The sequence below is a fragment of the Microtus ochrogaster genome, chromosome 5, assembly GCF_000317375.1.
Source record: "Microtus ochrogaster isolate Prairie Vole_2 chromosome 5, MicOch1.0, whole genome shotgun sequence".
Lineage (NCBI taxonomy): Eukaryota > Metazoa > Chordata > Mammalia > Rodentia > Cricetidae > Microtus > Microtus ochrogaster.
In genome coordinates, this window is record NC_022012.1 from 70,303,440 (window position 1) to 70,322,920 (window position 19,481).

Sequence of the window (19,481 nt, forward strand, 5' to 3'; positions counted from 1 at the left end):
CTAGCTTGGGCTGGACCTTCCGTGGTACTTCAAACAAGCAATCCCGTGGAGAGATATGAGAGCCACGTGGAGGAACTGTAAGACTGGGCCCTAAATGTCAGGCAGCTTCTCATTACAAGGTACGTCTTTTATTTTAAAAAATAAACATGATAATTCCTTATTTTTTTCTACAGATACAGAAAGACAGACAGACAAACCCAAGAGCAGATTTTGAGACTCAACTGAGGCACAAGTGAGACTATTTTGATGTGGCATAGATATTGCTTCCCCCCCCATGATTCACATGGAATTAAAAAAAATGTAAAAAGTTGAATGAAGAAAAACGTGGGGATAGATCCTTGTCATTTCTCTGTTGTGCAAAAAAATAGATCCAATGCTGGCCTTAGGAAGATGCCCGAACACATCTCACAGGTAGCATGTTTCCGTGGTCTAAAATACTCATCAAACTCTAAAGACTCCATTCATTCAAAGCCTAAATAATATGCTGGTCAGCTACAGTGAAGGTTGACTGCTTGCGTCAGCAATACAATGTTTCATCCTGCAGTTCGAGGCTCAGTCAAACATCACTGCTCCGATTGCAGATCACAGCACCTTCCTCTGTCATGAGTTGGGAAGTTGATGGTGGGATTTGAGTGAGGCAGTTGATGAAGACGATTGACCCTGAGAAGTGGGATGAATACAGAGGATAGACCCAGCACACAGTTCCACACCAAGCTATCAATGCCGGTTGCCAGGGCCCCCACGGAGCGTGTCATGGTTGTGCGACAGCGCCTCTATCCCCTCAGTATCTCTGCTCCACAGACAGAAGAACAAAACAACCTCACGTGTGAGCTAGTGGGAAGGCAAAGGAGAGAGAAGCTTAAAGAAATCAGGGCTTTCTAGAAACTCTTCTAAGAAGGATCTAGAATAAGAGGTGAGCAATAAGTAACTGATCCTCCTGGCTAGGTTTTGTGGTGACTCTAAAGATTTGTGGCTTGGAACACCAGAATTCACCAGCTTATGCCTGACCTCGCTCATCAACACACACTCAGTACGAACAGGGTGGAGATGTGCCAAATCCGACCACTACAGGTTGAAAATATGACCACTATTGACCATGAAACATTGGCTTATGCTCGAAGGGCCACAGCAGCCAGACATATGCGAATTCCAACTCTTCAGAAAACTTGGGACAGAAACAAAATGCATTACTTACATGTGTGTGTCTTCTTCGTTACTGAGATCCCTGGAAGAGAAGAGAGAGAGAGAAAGGTCAAGAAAGGTCCTGTGAGGATCTCTGGTCATAGGTCATGCAGTGTGTGCTTGAAACATGCCACCTGCAGCCAGTGACAGAGAGCTGGGCTTGGTCACAGGACATACTTCAAAGCCTTGAATTGTGAGCTCACCCACTCTCTTATCAACTAACTGCATGGCTCATAGTTCGGTCAGCACAGGGCTCCCGAGCTCACCTTGCAAACACAAGAGTTCAACCCCCCAGAATCCAAGTTAGAAAATAGTCGTGCTGGCGCATGTTTGTCCCCTTTGCTGAGGAGACAGATGAAGACGCACCACTTTCCGGGAACTTGCGAGCCACCCAGCCTAGCTTAATGGGCGGATTTCAGGTCAATGAGAGACTGTCTACAAAATAAAAGTGGATGGCATCTGAGGAACTCTTCCTGAGGTTGTCCTCTGACTTCCGCACACATTTGCATATACATGGACCTGCACGTACATGGGCACCCCCACTCAGGCTTGCGTACACATATGTATACATACATGGCATAGACAGTAGTGAAATGGGATGAAGAACATGAGGAAAAAGCTCATTGCTTCATTATCAATACGGAAGAGGTCATGGGACTAGGCAAGCAGAAGGCACAAGAGAGCAATGCCGACCCACTCTGAGAAGAGGGAGCTGCACAGTGGAGCGATTAATTTAGTATAGCCATTGATTCTGAGTTTCCTTTTTTAAAAAAAATATTCCTTCCTGCTCACTCAAAGCATAGCTTTTTATGGGAAAGAAAACTACAGCTACACAGACACACATAGACACACACACAGTGTTATTTATGTGTCTGTATTTGTAAATGTTCATCGGGGAACGATAGCTAACTCTCTACAGAGAGCATTGATATGCATGGTGGGAGCAGAGAGGATGCATGAGTCAGGTCCTTAGATGTTCCCAAGATGATTGGCAGGTGACAGGTGACAAGCGGAACTAAGTAGTAGCTGGCAAATGGCACGGGTCAGAGAGAATGGTTATAAGCTTTGATGCAAGCAGTCTGCACTCAGCTTCAGAGAATCGAAGCTTTAGAACGGCTCTTACACTTCAGCCTTCTAGGGCGAAAGAGGCTCAAAACAATCAAACTGCTGAAACCATTTAACTTGTGACTAAGAACTTTGTGGTAAACCTTGAGTTTTTTTTTTCTTTCAAGTTATTAAGAGAACTATTTAACCCTCCCTTGGAAAGTAAAAGTCGCTGGAAAATTTGGCACCCTGCAGCATTGGACCTATTACTTAACCATGGAACACGTCGTTCAGGGAGGAGATCTGTTATGAAAACCCTTGGTAGACATTAAGGGGAAAAAGTATCAAAGTTGTGAGCCAAGACCAAAATCACACACTTGCTTCTCCAACGTTTTCCAAAGGCCTTATTAAGGGAAGCTGAAATTACATAGCCCAATTCAAATTTGACCCCCGCGCCTTATTGAGGAAAACTAGACTATTGTTTTTCATTGTGTTTACTTTGGCTTTGCAAAGTGAAGCGAGATCCTTCTGCAAAGACCCTCAGAGACTCTCTGAGGGAACTGCTGAAGTGTTCGAGAAGTTTCAGAAGCTTCATTTATCCTAGGAAAGCCCCTTTCCTCCAAAGCAGCAGTGAGTGGCTCTTAAAACCCGAATATGATTTGTGACTCCAGCTCATGACACCAGCACCAATAAATGGATACATTAGTGCCTGTTCAGCGTTACCGGCGAGGCGGGCATCCTTCCCTTAGGAAGCCGTACCTTCTGTAAAATCACTTTGAAGAGAAAGTGCCTAGGCTGTCACTCCTGATTATTCAGCCCCCACGCACAATTGGATTGAACGCAACCCCAAACAGACCTATCTATATTCGCTGAGTGTGGAACTCTTTTTCTCCTGACACTCGAAGGCCTGATGAAAATCCCACCGCTTTGGGTTTTCTACTTAAAGTTATTATGCAGCGTGGTGCCATGTTCTCATCAAATTTTTTCATGATGATTACACTCATAATAGATTCTGAATCTCTTTCCAGGAAAGCTGCCTGATCCGGGAGGTTGCAGTAGCAGGCACGGGGCAGAAGTTTCTCATCTGTCTCTTCAGAGACAGCAAGTCTTCCTCTTCAAAACGGCTCAAACTCTTGGAGTTTTGTGATACAGACTGCCAATAAATAGTCTATATAGGCGAGCAGAGAGCATGCCGATGTTGGGGTTGCTAACGGAAGCAGGTGAAATACAGAACGCCAAGTTGAGTTGGAACTTCCACTATTAACATGTTTCTCTTACATCTACATTTTACTGAACAGTGTGTATTCTATCTGGCAACTCTGGTCTATATAAATATAATCTTAAATTATACTGTTCTTTACAGTGAAGATATCCTAGGCAATCCAATGGAGAAGAACATAAAGCTACACTTCCTCTCAAAAGCAATATTCTTTTAAAAGACCGTGGTCATATTTATAGCACTCTAACTGGGGATAGTACATTGTTGTTGTTGCATTTATGGAGGAGCAATTTTGAAGACAGAATTTGGTTTCTCTAGAAAAGGCAAGCAAAAGCAACAGTGTAAACTCATGAAAGATAAATCTAAGGGATTAGTTAGAAAATATATAAAACTCCCTTTGTCCTCCTCACTTGGAAAAACAATCAACTTGACCCTGAAGATGGCTTGAACTTGTCCCCTTCTTTCTCTGTGGGACTTATGATACTTTGTATCTGTGACTCCACAGACATGAGAAAGGTAAAAGAAGATGATCTCTGTATTTCACAGAACCCAAGGACCAGAGAAACGTAATTAGCATAGTTAAAGTTTCTCTGTGGAAGTTAATGTTTGAAGAGAAAGGTGCCCAAGGCAAATCTTTCAGCCCCTGGTGTAGATAGGACTTGTAGAAAGCATGGCAAGAGGAGGTCTGCTCCTCAAATACTCCTCTTAGAAGTGAGCTGTGTAAATAATTTAAGCCTATCAGGAGGAGTATTTAAACCCTGTCTCCAGCTTATTTAAACCAAGCCCCAGCTCAGGTTTGGGGGAGAGAGTCAAACACATAAAGACCAGTCTCAAAAACTGGAACACAAACTTAATCTAGAATATTCTAGAAGAGTAGGACCATTCTGCAGGGACCCCATCTGCACATCCCCCTTGTAGCACTGATTGCGAGCTGAGCTGAGCATCCTGCATTTGTCAATCCCTGCCCCTTTATCAGTCCTCTGGTAGGAAAATCTTTTCTTCCTCTTCTTACATTTGCAAAGATTTAAATTTCTTGTCTTCTCTGAACAGAGCTCACCCTCGGTTGACACATAATAGTCATGTAGTGTGAATGCTTTCTATTAGGGAAAGGGGAAAGACCTTGGGGTGGGGGTTCTTATCTAAATCTAGGGTGGGCAGCAGCAGAAGAAAGAATCCTTGGAAGAATTAGACTTCCAAAAGGAAGATCATATTAGTATTAAGAATGCAAAGAATGTATTTTACTTGAGAATAGAAAAGAATAAGTTTCTTCCAACTCGCTCTAATGAGAATTGTATCTGAGCCCACCTGTGTTTCTGACTTTTGGCCAAAAGACCTTGGGCAAGTCATTAAACCTCTCTGGACCTGAATTTACCCATTGAGAATACAGATAATCTTTGTAAAACTCAAAGGACTGTTGTGATAATCAAAATAAAAACAAAACCTTGATAAACTGTGGAGTCTGATATTAAATGTTAATTTATTTTGGTAATGAATAAACAAGCACATATTATTTTTTAAATATATACCTGGATGTATGCCTAAGCACCACACACATGTAGTGGTTAAAAAAGGGTGTTAGACTCCCTAGACCTGGATGCTAAATGGCTGTGACCTACCATGCAGGTGCTGGGAATTGCACCAGGGTCCTCTGGAAGAACATTCAATGCCCCTCACCTCGCAACCATCTCTCCAGCTCTACACACAGTACTATTTAATAAAATGGAATTCTCACATGGACTTGACACTGACTCGGGGTCCATGATTTCCATTGTTTGTGCCCAGAAGAAAGCATGAGACAGACACGCAAGCTCCATGAGGCAAAGCAAGCTTTCATGTAGAAATAACTGCCTTGTTGATTCTCTGTGCTGGCCACTTCAGGGAAGCTGCTCACTTACAGCTCAAGGGGTAGGTGGAGAGTGTTGCTCACCTCATGGCTGATGGGTGGGTGAAGGGTGTTGCTCATCTCATGGCTGATGGGGTGGGTGAAGGGTGTTGCCCACCACATGGCTGATGGGGTAGGTGAAGGGTGTTGCTCACCTCATGGCTGATGGGTGAGTGAAGGGTGTTGCTCACCTCACCGCTGATGGGGTAGGTGAAGGGTGTTGCTCACCTCATGGCTGATGGGGTAGGTGAAGGGTGTTGCTCACCTCAGTTACAGCTATGGGGTAGGTGAAGGGTGTTGCTCACCACCACCAAAGAATGACCAGGGGCCTGGCTGCTGTGAGGGTGACTGAAATAAAGTCAAGGTCATGTCTCAGAGTCTCATAAACAGGCCCCACAGCAGAGCAAACGTCTCTGCAGAAAGAGAAATTTTAAGGAGGGAAGGGAATAGTGGTGTGAGTCCTCTTCCAGACCCCAAAACTTCACAACCCTGAATCCAGAGTGAGCTCAATGGACAGCTTGGGCTTACTGAGCTCAATGGACAGCCTGGGCTAACTGCTCAGTATGTCTGGACTTGGTTTTCTCACATATAAAATACAGTAGATGAACTATCAGATTTTTTTTTTTATTCGCCAGCTTGTTCTTGGATAAATAGCTCCCTGAACCACCTCTAAATTACCACACCAAAACCATCTCCTCTAAACAGCGGGCTGTCCTGTCAGGCCTGTTTCAGCAAATCCAGAGGCATTCATAATCAAAGACAACCCCCTTGAACATTTTCCTTTTTCCTTTAAAAGCCAAAAAGGATGGAAGGCAGAGCTCACAGGAGGGTACATCAGTGAGAGAGGCACTTCTCATGGGGCATCTTTTAAAGTTATCTAGATTGGCAAAAAGGGATGCCTATGAAGGTCTTAGGTCCTTATATTTCTCCTAGACTCATGTGTCCCACACATGCGTGAGTGCACACAAAATAAAATAAAACTGTTGTCATATTGTAAAGTATTCTAAATTGCTACATGAAAATGCCCCAGGAGTGTGTGTGTGTGTGTGTGTGTGTGTGTGTGTGTGTGTGTAAGTTGGATGACACCCAAGGCACTTTCCACTTACACTTTTCTCCCCCCTGGGCAGGGTCTCTTACTGTCCTTGAACTCAAGCCTAGTGGCTTGGCCGGCTGGCCAGCATGCTCCAAAGAGCCATTTACCTGTCCCTGATACTTCAGTGGTGGGATTACGAGCAAATGTCACCGTGCCTGTTTGTGTTTTTTTGTAAAGTGTGAATTCTGGGCGATAGAACTCAAGTTTTCATGCTGCCAGACAAACCCTGTACTACATGAAATCTCTCCCAAGCCCATGACACTAGTTCAAATTAGAGACTTAAATCCTTAAAACAAAGATGAAAAAAAATTCCCATCAATACCCCAAAATCAAAGTATGACTTCCGGTATCATAAGCTTGCCTGAGTCAATTTAGCCAGCCACATTTCAAGGTAAATCAAAGGAAATGTCATGAAAATACCACAAATTTGTCACTGTCAGGCTTATCAGTGGAGAAATTTTCAGAGCTCCAAACCCCTGAAGGAGAGTACTTCAGGAATGTAGCCTGATGTTCCCACTCATGCCCAATCTTAGGCCAATTAACTTTTTTGATGGTCTTCCCAGAGATGGTTGTCTGGGTACAGAGGTGTTTTCCCTGAAAGAGGCAGCATCGCCCCTCCCCACAACCCCAGCAACACATGGCAAATTCCTGAATGAACATTTTCAGAGGCCTGCCAGACAGGACAAGGGGCCGTGGGGGAACGCTCAGTGGGGACGCTCCACTGTCACCTTGTCAGCATTCAGCCTGTGGCTTTTCTGGTCCTCTTGCAATGATTTACCCACACTAAGTCAGAGGTCTCTACCTCCCTCTGTGTTAAATATCAAAACAAGCAAACACCCTAGAGCAAGCAATGCCTGAAAATGGAGTAAAATGATTCTCTTTTCTTACTTCCTTCAACACACCCATATGGCTACATTTCAGGTGACTGTGGCAGAGGGAGATAATCAGAGAGAAAATCCAGGATTTAATTGGCCAAAGTCACAACACTGTACTACCTGCACTTTGCACACTGGTGGTTTTAATTTGAAGAAAACGGTCATCCCAGATCCAACAGCATCTGTGGATTGAGTCTCACTTTTTACAAGACACCTGAGGGATATGCTGCATTTGTTGTCAAAATGTGCCATCTTGGGTAAACAACTTAACCTCTCTCAGCCTCTGGGTCCTTAGTAAAAAGAGGACAGGGTTGGGGCTGTGGCTCGACAGCCAGAGCAGGTAAGAACCGCATCCTATGAACCACAGAAGAGGGTGGCAGTATTCGTTGAGTGTTCGGCAAGACCCAAGACGGTTTGCCTGGGACATGGTGCATGGAGCGGGTTTTCTGCTAAAAGCATTTCTAATTGCATACATGGTATGAATATATCCTGCACTGAACAGAAGGCCATTCCTTGGGCAGATGCAGACATGCCCATCAGAGAACTGCACTTAAGCAGGTGTCTAATCTGGGTAGCCAGTGCCTGAGGTCTCAGACAAATTTCAGCAAACAAAGCTGCCAGCACTTAACTCCTGTGTACTATCAACCCACACAGCACGGAGGCTGCGGACTCCCCCTTAGTCCTTCTTTGACTTGATCCAGGGAAGGAGGAAGCCAGACGCGAAAGCCACATTTTACAGGCAGCAAATGAACGTTCATTAAGAACTAAGGCGCTCCCTCCCTTTGACTAGCCGACAATTGTTTCACAAAGAAAAAGATCTTACTTTGTGCTCACCCTCAAGCCCTCCTACTCCACCCAGCAGACTGAGTTTGCTGGGTTCTACACAGTCAAGGAGAAAAGCCTCCAGATGAGGGAAATCAGGCTATAGCCCTGGAAGAGCCTGGTTAAACAGAAACAAAGTTACAAAACACTGTCCTTGTCTAGGACAGAGGAACTATTAATGCTAATCAGTACATCTTACTGAAAATGCTCCAAGTAATCTCTAGACTTTGTTTCAGGAATCCTTAATGGACATTAATGCTTAGAGTTCACTCAGAAGAGAAATAAATTACGTGTCAGGGTTGCAGGGACCAAGGGCAGCAAGCAGAAGACATCAAAGCATTTAGCAATGTTACGACAACCAAATTTTTTATAATTGCATAAAAAGCCCTTAAAATCATTTAGAAGCACTAATTATCAGCATCAATAATATTTTAACACGAAGTTTATTTCATGTTAGGGTAGAGCCCAGGTTATGCTGTTTTGGTAAGAATATTTCAATTCTTTGACTAACCAAGGTGTTTTCTTAGTCATGAAAACAATTCCACGTTGTGTGAAAATTAGTTGTGGGAATGAGTTGTTTTTTCTGTTTTTTTTTTTTAATTAAAGTGTGTGTATTTGATGAGACACATCTTCTATCTTTAGTTGTATTTCCAGATTTATGCCTAGAAGCATCTTTTAATTTTAGTCAGGCAGACCAGAGGTATGCCTTCTTTCTAATCTTGCATTTATCTTTAACAAAAAGAGTTCCAAGGACAAAGCAGGTCATATTCCAGGGCACACAGGCCATCAGTCTCTCTGGGAAAGTCATCTGGGTATCTTAGAAATTTCTCTGAGAAATGACTATTGGTTATAAAAAGTCCAAACTGGAGGGGAGGGTTTTCTCTTGGTTGTACCAAATGCATGATTAGCACTGGGACACAGTGACAATAATTAGAAGCCTTATTCTTCAGGAAGTATCTACTTTCATCCAGTTTGTATATGAAAAATAGACCTGTTCAGAAGGTCTTACTCAATTGGTTTGCATTTGACCTCTGAGCTTTGGGCAGGGATATGAACTGATAACTTCCAATGCTTCCAATGTAGCCTTCTGGAATCTCTCTCTCTGTCTCTCTGTCTCTGTCTGTCTCTCTCTCTCTGTCTGTCTCTGTCTCTGTCTCTCTCTGTCTCTCTCTCTCTCTCTCTCTCTCTGTGTGTGTGTGTGTGTGTGTGTGTGTGGACATGTGGGAATCAGAGATCTAATCCTCAGACACTTTATATCTTAGGTTTGAGAGAAAGACTCTCACAGACCTGATCTTCAGCATGTAGGTCAGGTTAGTCAGCCTGTGAGCTGCCAAAAGCTTCTACCAGAGGACCCTTCTGTCTCCAGGGTCCACCTTGCCATTTCTTGAACTATTTCTCACTGGCTTTAAGACTGAACTTGGGTTGTCAGGCTTGGAAGCCAGCGCATTTACCTGCTGACCTATCTGCCAGCTCTGCACTCGGCTTCCTTCATGGGCTCTGGGTTCTGGGGATCTGAACTTGGGTTCTCTTCCTTGCCACGCAACTGCTGTTTAGACTGAGTCATCTCCCTATCTCCCGTGATTGAGAATTTTTATCTTATATATTGCATTTTAATTCAACAGTAGAGCTTATGATGCTTTTTTTTTTTCTGAAAATGCTATTTCTCTTTGACACTCAAGGGCAGGCACAGACTTGAACTGTCTGTGGCCTACTCCCTAGAAAGCTATCGTCAGGAGGCTACAGTTTTGATCCCCAAGACCAAGCTATCAGAACTGGTTAGATAAGGATAACCTAAAGATTCTAGAGCAGGCCAGATACTACACATCAATATATTATACGGAGAAGCAAGCTAAACTCCAGGTCATGAGGCATGGGCCCTGGTCTGCATACTGCGCCAAGGCAGGTGAAGATGGGAGAAACATGATCCCTGCACCAGCATCTGCTGCTGATGGTAGGAACTGGAGACCAGGCCATTGCTGGCTATGCCCCAAATTACCTAAAATGGAGAGAATCCGACAAGGTAGAAACAAGGCGAATTGGGTCTAAGTTTGGAGGAAATTATCTCCATGGTCAGAATATATGAGAGTGAAGAGAGCAGGATCCAGGGGGAAAACTGACATCAAAAAAGGAGAGGGCTTCAGTATTCAAGAATATATTGAAAACCAAGGACTGAACACAGACTATTTTTTTTTAAAAAGGCCAAAATTAGCTAGCCTAGGGATAGAGAAAGATCATATTTTTAAAAAACAAACAATTAAACAAAATGAGCAAGCAAACCTACAACTCCCAAACACATAAAAAAAGTCAACGCGGTTACTATCTTGAAGAACTTGGAGAAGAAAGATGAAAAACAGACCATATAAAAACTTCAATAATTCAATCATAAATTGAATTCAATCATAAAGCTTGCAGTCTTCACTCTGTTTAATCACAGGATTTTAGGCAGGCTGTTTGGCTTGACCATTGCGGGAAAATAATTTAGATAAATAATGGGGGTATTTAACATTAATTTTTAAAAAATTGTTTAGGTGTATGTCAGCGTACATGTGCACATGCATGGTGGTACTCAGGGAAGCCAGTAAAGTGTATTGAATCCCCGGGATCTCAGTTGCAGGCATTCGTGAGTTGCCCAATGTGGGTGCTGATAATGGACTTTGGTCCTGCATCAAAACCTCAGGTTATATTGGTCATGGTATCTCTTCACAGCAATAGAAAAGTAGCTAAGACAACAGCTGGCTCGTTTCTCCAGCTCCAAAGTACTTATTTTTCATGAATTTGTATTTGTGAGATTAGATGGGTAAAATATTTCCCCTGTGGGATTCTGAATCAGGAATTCCTAGCTTTGCTAATTGCTTGATTTTGTAATATATCTCCCTGCAACATGCCTCAGTTTCCTTATCCCTAACTGAAGAGGGGAATCATAGCTTTCTTTCATTCTGAAATTCTGCCACTCCTAGCCAGTCACTATGGCACATGCCAGTAATCTCAGTACTAGGGAGAAAGACAGAAGGACTGCCCCAGATTGGAGGCTACCATAAACTATGTAACAAGGTCTTCTTAAAGAAAAAAAAAAAAGACAAGAAACATGAATGTAAAAGAAATGTAGCCATATTGATTAATCTTTGGTTCATGACATACACAAATCTTTTCATCACATCATCATTTAATTTAGTAATACAACAGGCAGTAACCACATGAATGTCAGCACAGAAGATGACTTAGAGCAAGTATGTCTGTCATGGAATACTCTACCATCATGAAACATGAATATCAGAGAAACAAGGGAAGCAGGAAATGCCAAACAATAATCTTTGCCGAAAAAGAACAAGTACATAAAAAGACCATTTGAAAATATATGCACTAAACTAGCAAGAGTGGTTATGTGGGGAAGGAAACGAGGGGCCAATTTTTCATTGTTTTGCCTATATTTTTCAAATTTTCCATAATAAAGCTATATAAATAAGATTTTAATCATCAGAAAGAAGTTAATATGGAAACACCTGTCTCAGAGGGTTCTTGGGAGGATATGATGAAATAACGAGTAGGAACACTTATTCAAAATTGTTTTGTTTTCTTTTGTTTTTATTATTGCAGGTATCTCTTTGTGAGACCCATGAGTTCCCATGGCAACTGCTAATTGCACTCTTGCCCTTTCCTAGGGAACTCTCTATGCTGTGAAGAAAAAGGGCTGTGACAGAGCTAGCTACTTTCGTGAGGGTCTATAGTATAGATTCTAAATCCATTTGTAATCAGGCCAATAGTTATCCTAACCAGACTTTACATGTAAAAAATGAGCTCTGCTTAACTCCTTATGTTTTATGCGGTGCTCTGGAGTGAAGGTAGCAGAGACCTAGACCATGAAGTCAGATAGCTCTTGACTCCTGGGAATGAAAGCATGGTACCTATAAGACTGAAGTCTCCAAACAGCACAGAGATAACCTGCAACATTTCAGCTCACCACACACCAGTTCTCTAGAGATGCACAGGACAGAAAAGCCCATTTGTGGATGGTGCAGTTTTCAAAGGAAAAACACAGTGATAATCACAAGGCCTTCCTGAGGGGCCTTGAAAAGAAACAAGGGAGAGGAAGAGAGCAACTTTTAGTTCAGGCAGGATGTACTGAAGTTCTGAATGAAACAATGTAATGGCCATGACTGGCTTTAGCCAGGTGGGGTGGGGCTGGGGAGGACACAGTGTGTCAAAATCTTACTAAAAACTGATTGGATATTGATATATGATAGTTCACCTACTGTTGACTTGTTGACATTTGTGTGCATGCCTCTCTGTTTGTGTGTAGGAAAGTTACACAATGCCAGGCATCCTGCTTTATTATTCTCATTGAATCTCAAGTTCACTGATGGGTACACTATCTAGAGAACAATGCCCCCTGAGATCCTCCTGTCTGTGCCTCCCCAGACCTAGAATTATAAATGTGTACTATCACACCTGGTTTGTAGGTTTTGGGAATCTCAGACTTGAGTCTGAGAAAATAGTTTACTCGCTCAGCTTCTGACATTCTTTTCAACAGGGTCTCATTTAGCCCATACTTGTCTCAAACTCATGACACAGCCAAGGATGACCTTGAACTTCTGATTCTCCTGTTTCTACTTCTTAAGTGCAGGGATTATGGGTGTGTGCCACCACCCCTGAGGACTGAAGTCAGGGATTTGTCCTAGCAAAAAAGTACTCTACCAATTCAGCTATATTGCTAGCTTCTTAAATTTTCATAATAGAAAGATAATTCTAGCTAGAAAGAATTGCCCAGAAAACTGAGAAGTTGAGTCTCCCTCATAAGAATTGTGAGTGATTCCTCCCTGGGTCATGAATGCAGAAGTGGAATTTGCTCAGCAACTGAAGGAGGTGTTACTAGAGCAGGTTTCAATACCTTAGGAAGGAGTTACAGACACACCCTGCACATAATATTCATTGAAGGGCATAAGAGTTGGCTCAGCTTATAAAGGTAGATGAAGCAAAGCTCAAGACCAAAGTTCAATCTCCAGGAGGCATTTGGTGGAAGGTAATAATAACCAACTCTAGTTGTACACTGATCTCTGCACGTGTGCCATGACGTATGTGTACACATGTGCACACATACACATAAAATTTAAAAAATGCTCATTTAATTTTATTTATGAAAAATACTTAATATCTTCATTTGCTGATGCGGTATTCCCCTCTGTATGCTGTAATTACCATTAATGAATAAAGAAACTGCATTAAACCTATAGAAAAGCAGAACTTAGCTAGATGGGGAAAACTAGACTGAATGCTGGAAAAAGGAAGACAGAGTTAGGGGAGAAGCTATGGGGCCACAGGCAGAGACAGATGCACTGAAATTTTGCTGGTAGGCCATGACCTTATGGTAATGCACAGATTAATGGAGATGGGTTAAATTAATATGTGAGAGTTAGCACATAAGAAGCTAGAGCTATTGGGCCAAGCAGTGATTTAAATAATAAGGTTTCTGTGTGATTATTTCAGGAGCTGGGCAGCTGGGAAACGAACAAACAAGCAGGCTCCTACAACAATTTCCCCTCCTTTAAATTCTTATTTACAATGACGTCTTAATCTTTTTAATCACGACTTTTTCAACTAGGATCAGTTTTAGGAACATAGCTTGATTTGTCCCGGAATTTGTTATGTCCCAGTGAAAGAAGCATAAAACCACAATGGGGGGAGACTACAAAAAAAACCCCAAAATGAGAAAGTGTGTCCCTGTCACTCGGGGATGCGTGACCACAGTGCCCCCCCACACCCCGCAAACATCTTGATTTTCCTACTTATATTTCAAAGCTGCTAACACATGACCTAAGAACTCCCAATAATCTTTAAGTGATGACGCTGATTCTGTCCCTCTTGACACAGATGAAACCCATGCCTCAGTTTCCACGGTAACAACCCAGAAAACAAATCATCCCGGAGACCAGAACTAGTAAAGCTGGAAGGCTTCGAACCCAGACACATGGAACATTCCAGCTAAGTCAGCTTCCTTCCCGCTTTGAATGTTTCCCTTCACGGTCACATGCTACCTCATGTTCCAAAGGCTGCCCTAAACACAGCTTTAAAAGTGACAGGGACGGAGCAGGCAAACCTTCAGGACTTTATCTGCAGTAATGAAAGTGCATGTGAGACTCAGCCAGAAGCCTCAATCACAGAGCCAGCCAGCCTCAGAGAGCAGGTGTGTCACCAGGCATAGCTTCTGCGACCACTGGGCTATAGATGAGCTGCAGAACCGCAAAGAATTTCTCCATCACTCTGCGCTGATAGAAGTCCGATTATTATTATATACAACGCCAAGTCTCCAAGCCTTCCTGTAAGGCATCATTTTATAATAGTTTTATAATGACAGTAAGACATAAGACAGGTGGGACCGTCAGCTTTGGTAGAGGGCCACGTTTTCTCGTGGCAACATTGTAAGGACAAGCCTCCTTCATCTAATGGGAACAATTCTAGCCTGGCCTCCAGATACAAGTGAAGAGCAAAGCACAACGGTGAAGGATCATGCACGGGTGGGTCTTGTGGGAATAGGTCCTCCCAGCTGGGCCTCCCAACATTTGATTCATTGATCAGAGTTCTACTTTCTTTCTGCTTAGGAAAAAAAAGGACATTCCAGAGAAATTAAGTTAACTATTAGCCAAATCCTCACAAGCTGCTGGCCTGGATTATATAACAGCTCTGTAATTCTAGCAGCCAAGAATGGAAAGCCAGCATTTTCTCATTTTCTCAGGTTTCTCTCTCTCTCTCTGTCTCTCTCTCTCTCTCTCTCTCTCTCTCTCTCTCTCTCTCTCTCTCTTAATATCTTCATTTCCTGATGTGGTATTCCCCTCTGTATGCTGTAATTACCATTAATGAATAAAGAAACTGCTTTAAACCTCTAGAAGGGCAGAACTTAGCTAGATGGGGAAAACTAAACTGAATGCTGGCTTTCATCTTTCTCCCTCCCTCCCCTTCTCCTTCTTTCTCATCCCCCTCTATTTCTCCCTCCCTTCCCCTCTCTCCACCTCTTTCTCCTCTCTCTCTCTTTCTCTCTCTCTCTCTCTCTCTTTCTTTTTTTCTCTCTTCCTCTCCCTCCCTCCCTTGCCCCCTCTCTCTGTGTGTTCATACACATGTGTATATGTTCTGGTGTGTACACATATGTGCATATGACTGTCTTCCAGTGTCATTCCTTAGGCGATGTCTGCCTTTTAAATTTTATTTATTTGTTGTGTGTGCATGAGCATGTGAGTGTACCCACAAATGTAAGTGCCATCGTGTGTATGTATGTAAGCGAGAGAATAGCTTGCAGGGATTAGTTCTCTCTTTCCACTATGTGGGTCCCTAGGGTTGAACTCGGGTTATCAGGGAAGCATCCTTAGTCACTCAGTCACCCCACTGGCCTTGCTTGGCTTTGAAGAACAGTCTTTCACAGGATGGGAGTTAGTCCAGGAAGCTAGCCAGCTGGCCAGTGAATTTAGGGGTCCTCCGGTGTCTGCCTCCCCAGCACTGGGATTACAAACCCAGTGTAATTGTGGGTGCTGGCAATCAAACTCAAGTCTGCATGCTTGCACTTTATGGACTGGGGCTTCTTCAAGCCAGTCTTCCCAGATTCCTTTCAGTTTTCCTGTCCTTCCACTCTGTCTGCCCTTCTCCCAGTCCCAACTCCCTCTGCCTTGAGCAGTCTAATGGGCTCTTACCCCTGGGCTTTTCTAGAACTGTGAGGAGCATCTGCTTATACTACATCACAGCCTGATTTCACAAAACACCTGGTTTCTGTGTTTCTCTCATTTGAAACCATAGACCATTCTCAGAGCCCAAACTCTAGAAGGTGCACTGACCATCATCAAGGCACCAGACTGTTGCTCCAACACCACCACCACACATTTCTGTTGCAGAAGAAAACACTGAGGGGAAATGAGGGCAAAGGTAAGGCCTGCCTTCCCTAAAATGGAGAGGTCAGAGAGGCCACGTCACTCCCCAGGGACTGAATCTGGATTCCTTGGGTTCCGAGTTGAATCGATGTGACATGAGACAGCTCTCTCTTTAATCTGAGACCATAGGTACATATGACTTGTTTCTGGGGTGGGGAACTGGCACAGGAAAATGGTTCCTGGGGCACTAAAGGATTTATACCAGTAGAAAAGTGGGGATCTCCCAGTTTCTAGGGTGGCTGAAACTTGGGAGCAGCTGCCAGGCTAAAAAGGCAGAAGACTTCCTCTCCAGGGAATTGACAGTGATATGTACTGGCATGATGCTTTCTACAGCATTTTTCATTAGGAATTATGCCTCTGCTTAGGACCATCCTTTATAGTGAATCAGAAACAAAGACAGCAGTCATGCGGGGTTGGTCATGCCTTTAATCCCAACACTAGGGAGGCAGAAGCAGGCAGATCCCTGTGAATTCAAAGCCAGCCTGGTCTACAGAGCTAGTTCCAGAACAGCTAGGGCTGTTACACAGAAAAGCCCTGTCTCGAAAAACCAAAAGGAAAAAAGAGAAAGCAAGCAAGAAAGTAAGCAAGCAACCAACACAGACAGAGTTAGACACCTCAATGCATTGTTTCAAAACCCATAGTCCTATGGTTTCTAGCTACCATACTTCCTACCCACGGCATGGATGGAGCCTCCCGTCCTCACCTCTGTGTACCATGGGAAATCTGAACGTGACCTTCTTATTACCAAATACTTTTAGATTTATTGAGATTAGATCTTGCTCTGTTGTCATGGATTCCTGGAAATGTCATTCAGACCAGGCTGTCCTGGAATTTAGGGTGTTCCTCCTGCCTCGGCCTCCCCAGTGCTGGTATTATAGGAATATGCCACCATCCTTGACTGTATTCCTTTCTAAGGATTCTTTACAGAGTGGATATTGGAAGTGAACCTAGGGCTGTGGAGATGGCTTAGTTGGTGAAGTCCTGGTCATGCAAGCATGAGGACCTGAGTTTGATCCCCAGCACCCACACCAAGAAGCCAGCCATGGTGGTGCACACTTGTCAATCTCAGCACCGGGCATCCAGAGACAGGATGATCCCCGAGACTCACCAGCTACGTATTGCCTAGCTGAATCAGTGTGAGCTCCAGGATTCACGAAATGCTCTGTCTTAAAAAATCAGGTGGAGAGTAATTGAGCAAAACACTTGATGCTCACCTTTGACCTCCAGAAGCATGTGTACCCAAGGCTCCTGTGCACGTATGTGCACATCCATGAACACATACACAAACATTCACACAGTGAGGAACTCTGTTGTTCTTATTGCTTCAACCGACAGACCTGTCTGTACTTTCCCTTCTGGGAAAGCCGATTCACTCACAACACATTTTCCCATCTGGAAAAAACAGGGGTGATCTTGAGTCCCTGAAATCAGGCCCACTGCTCAGCAGAATCTGTGCAAGCATGACCCTGGAGAGAGATCCACATCTAATTTTTTTATACTCTCCTCAAATTTTCTAAGTTATTTTTGTTATTTCAAATTCCAGCTCTTTATAATAAATTTATAGGGTGCCTGGGGGAAACTCCATTCATATTCCATGGTATCTCATTCACGGCTCCTCCAGGATAGAAACATGGAGTTTACTCTGCCATCAGCTGGCAACGCTCCTACTTGTGAAGTTGCTGTACAGTAATGACAAATAAATTCCCGTGGAGGCACCCCAAATTCGGGGAGATAGATCTGTGGAGTAAGATGTGGGGTACTTCATTGCAGTAGAAACACCTGGGTATCATTTAAAGAGCCCAGTGCTGCCCTCACCAACTGGTGACACCTTGCATTGTAGAAACAGTCATTAAGCATGTTCAAGTGATTTCTAAAAAAAAAATAATAATTACTTATTTTTTGTTTGTGTGTGTGTGTGTGTGTGTGTGTGTGTGTGTGTGTGTGTGTACAGCTAACTGAGGAAGTCAGAAGAGGGTGTTGCATCCTCTGGAGCTGGTGTTATAGGTGGTTATGAGCAGTTGTGAGTGTTTGTGAGCTGTCTGATATGGTGGTGGCTTGAAGCTGAACTCCAGTCCTCTGTAAGAGCAGCAAGTGCTGTTAACCCCTGGGACATCTCTTCGGTCCTTCAAGTGATTATTGCACACACCATGCTTAAACCCTGCACCAGGCACTCTTTCCTCTTTCTTCCTAGAGCATCCATGCATCCAGCAAGCTTCAGGAAGGGAGGCTATGTGGGATCCCTTGCCCAGCATGCAGACAAAGGGGAATCATCTTGTTAATCCAACCCTCCATCCTTTTGACTCCCCTCTGCCAGAATCACTGCTACTCTGAGGGATCTTATAGAGCATCCTTCCAGCAGTGACTTGGTTACTTAAAGGGGAAGTGAAACTGTCCCAGGGGAAGAGCAGGGAGGCAGGGAGGTGACCTCTGAGACTAACCACACCTCAAATCCATGGCCTCTTTAGGGCAGAGGTAAGATGAGCCTGTTTCAAAGAGCACTTGCCTTTCTCCCTGACATAAAACAAAGTTTAACTCACTCCTCGAGGTCTTGGGGACTGAGTGTAACTTTCACCCAGTTCTAGTGTGTGTGAGAGAAGAGACATTTCAGTCCACAGAGCAAGGAAAAAGTTCAGGCTTTTCACTGTGGTGTCCTGGTAAATGCTCCTTCACCGTGAAGCTGTATCTGAAGCCGCAAGGAACCGGCTCAAAGAAGAAAAGCACCTGGCCTCTCAGTCAGGCCAGTTTCCACAAATGTTCTATGTCTGTAGGGACTGCTGATTTTTTCTAGTGGTCTCCGGTTTCTTCTGCCAAGGATTCTCTTCATATCTGTTTTTTCCTTTTTTCTTGACTGGGCTAATTCTCATGGATCCCTCAGGATTTGGTATAAAGCTTTGTCCGCGTCTTTACACCCAGGGCATGTTATTTGTCTTACCCACATGTTGTCTGCCCACATGCTGACTTGATGTGTTCTGTTGTGCAGCTTAGACACAGTCTGAGAGCATCAGTGAACGGATGGGGGGGACCGTGTTTCATCCCCTAATCCCTGTGGCCTGCTGCAGGCCCACATCCACCCACAGGAAAGAGGTAACTTTTCTAAACCATGGTACACTCTTTGTATCCATCCCCACCCTCACCATCTTCTCTTCTAGAGGTTATAGAATGCCACTCTTCCTAGTTAAGTATAGGGACCCACATCTTTTATCTCTGGATCCTAAGTCCCAGTGCCCAGCATATAGTAACTGAAAACAGTTCTTGAATATTTGTTGGATGAATCAAAAGTGCCTTCAAAGGCTGGAGAGGTGACTCAGGCATTTAGGTGCTTGCTGAGCAAACCTGTTGACTTGAGTTCAAAACCCAGGACCCATGCAAAGGTGGAAGGAGAGCACCAACTTCATAAATGTTTATTCTGACCCTTGCAAAGCACACACACACACACACACACACACACACACACACA

The 19,481-nt window shown here is 43.7% G+C and overlaps 1 protein-coding gene across 2 annotated transcripts in view; it reads right to left on the bottom strand.

Annotated features, from left to right (window-relative positions):
• Positions 1–19,481, bottom strand: part of Rora (RAR related orphan receptor A) — a 743,770-nt gene that overhangs the window by 191,408 nt on the left and 532,881 nt on the right. Inside the window, exon 2 of one of the 2 annotated variants that reach the window (XM_005347679.3) lies at positions 1,196–1,225. The exons of the other annotated variant lie outside the window; for it this stretch is intronic. Within the exon in view, the coding sequence (XP_005347736.1) occupies positions 1,196–1,225 (30 nt within the window). The remainder of the gene's footprint in view (positions 1–1,195; positions 1,226–19,481) is intronic. 2 annotated transcript variants of the gene reach the window in all.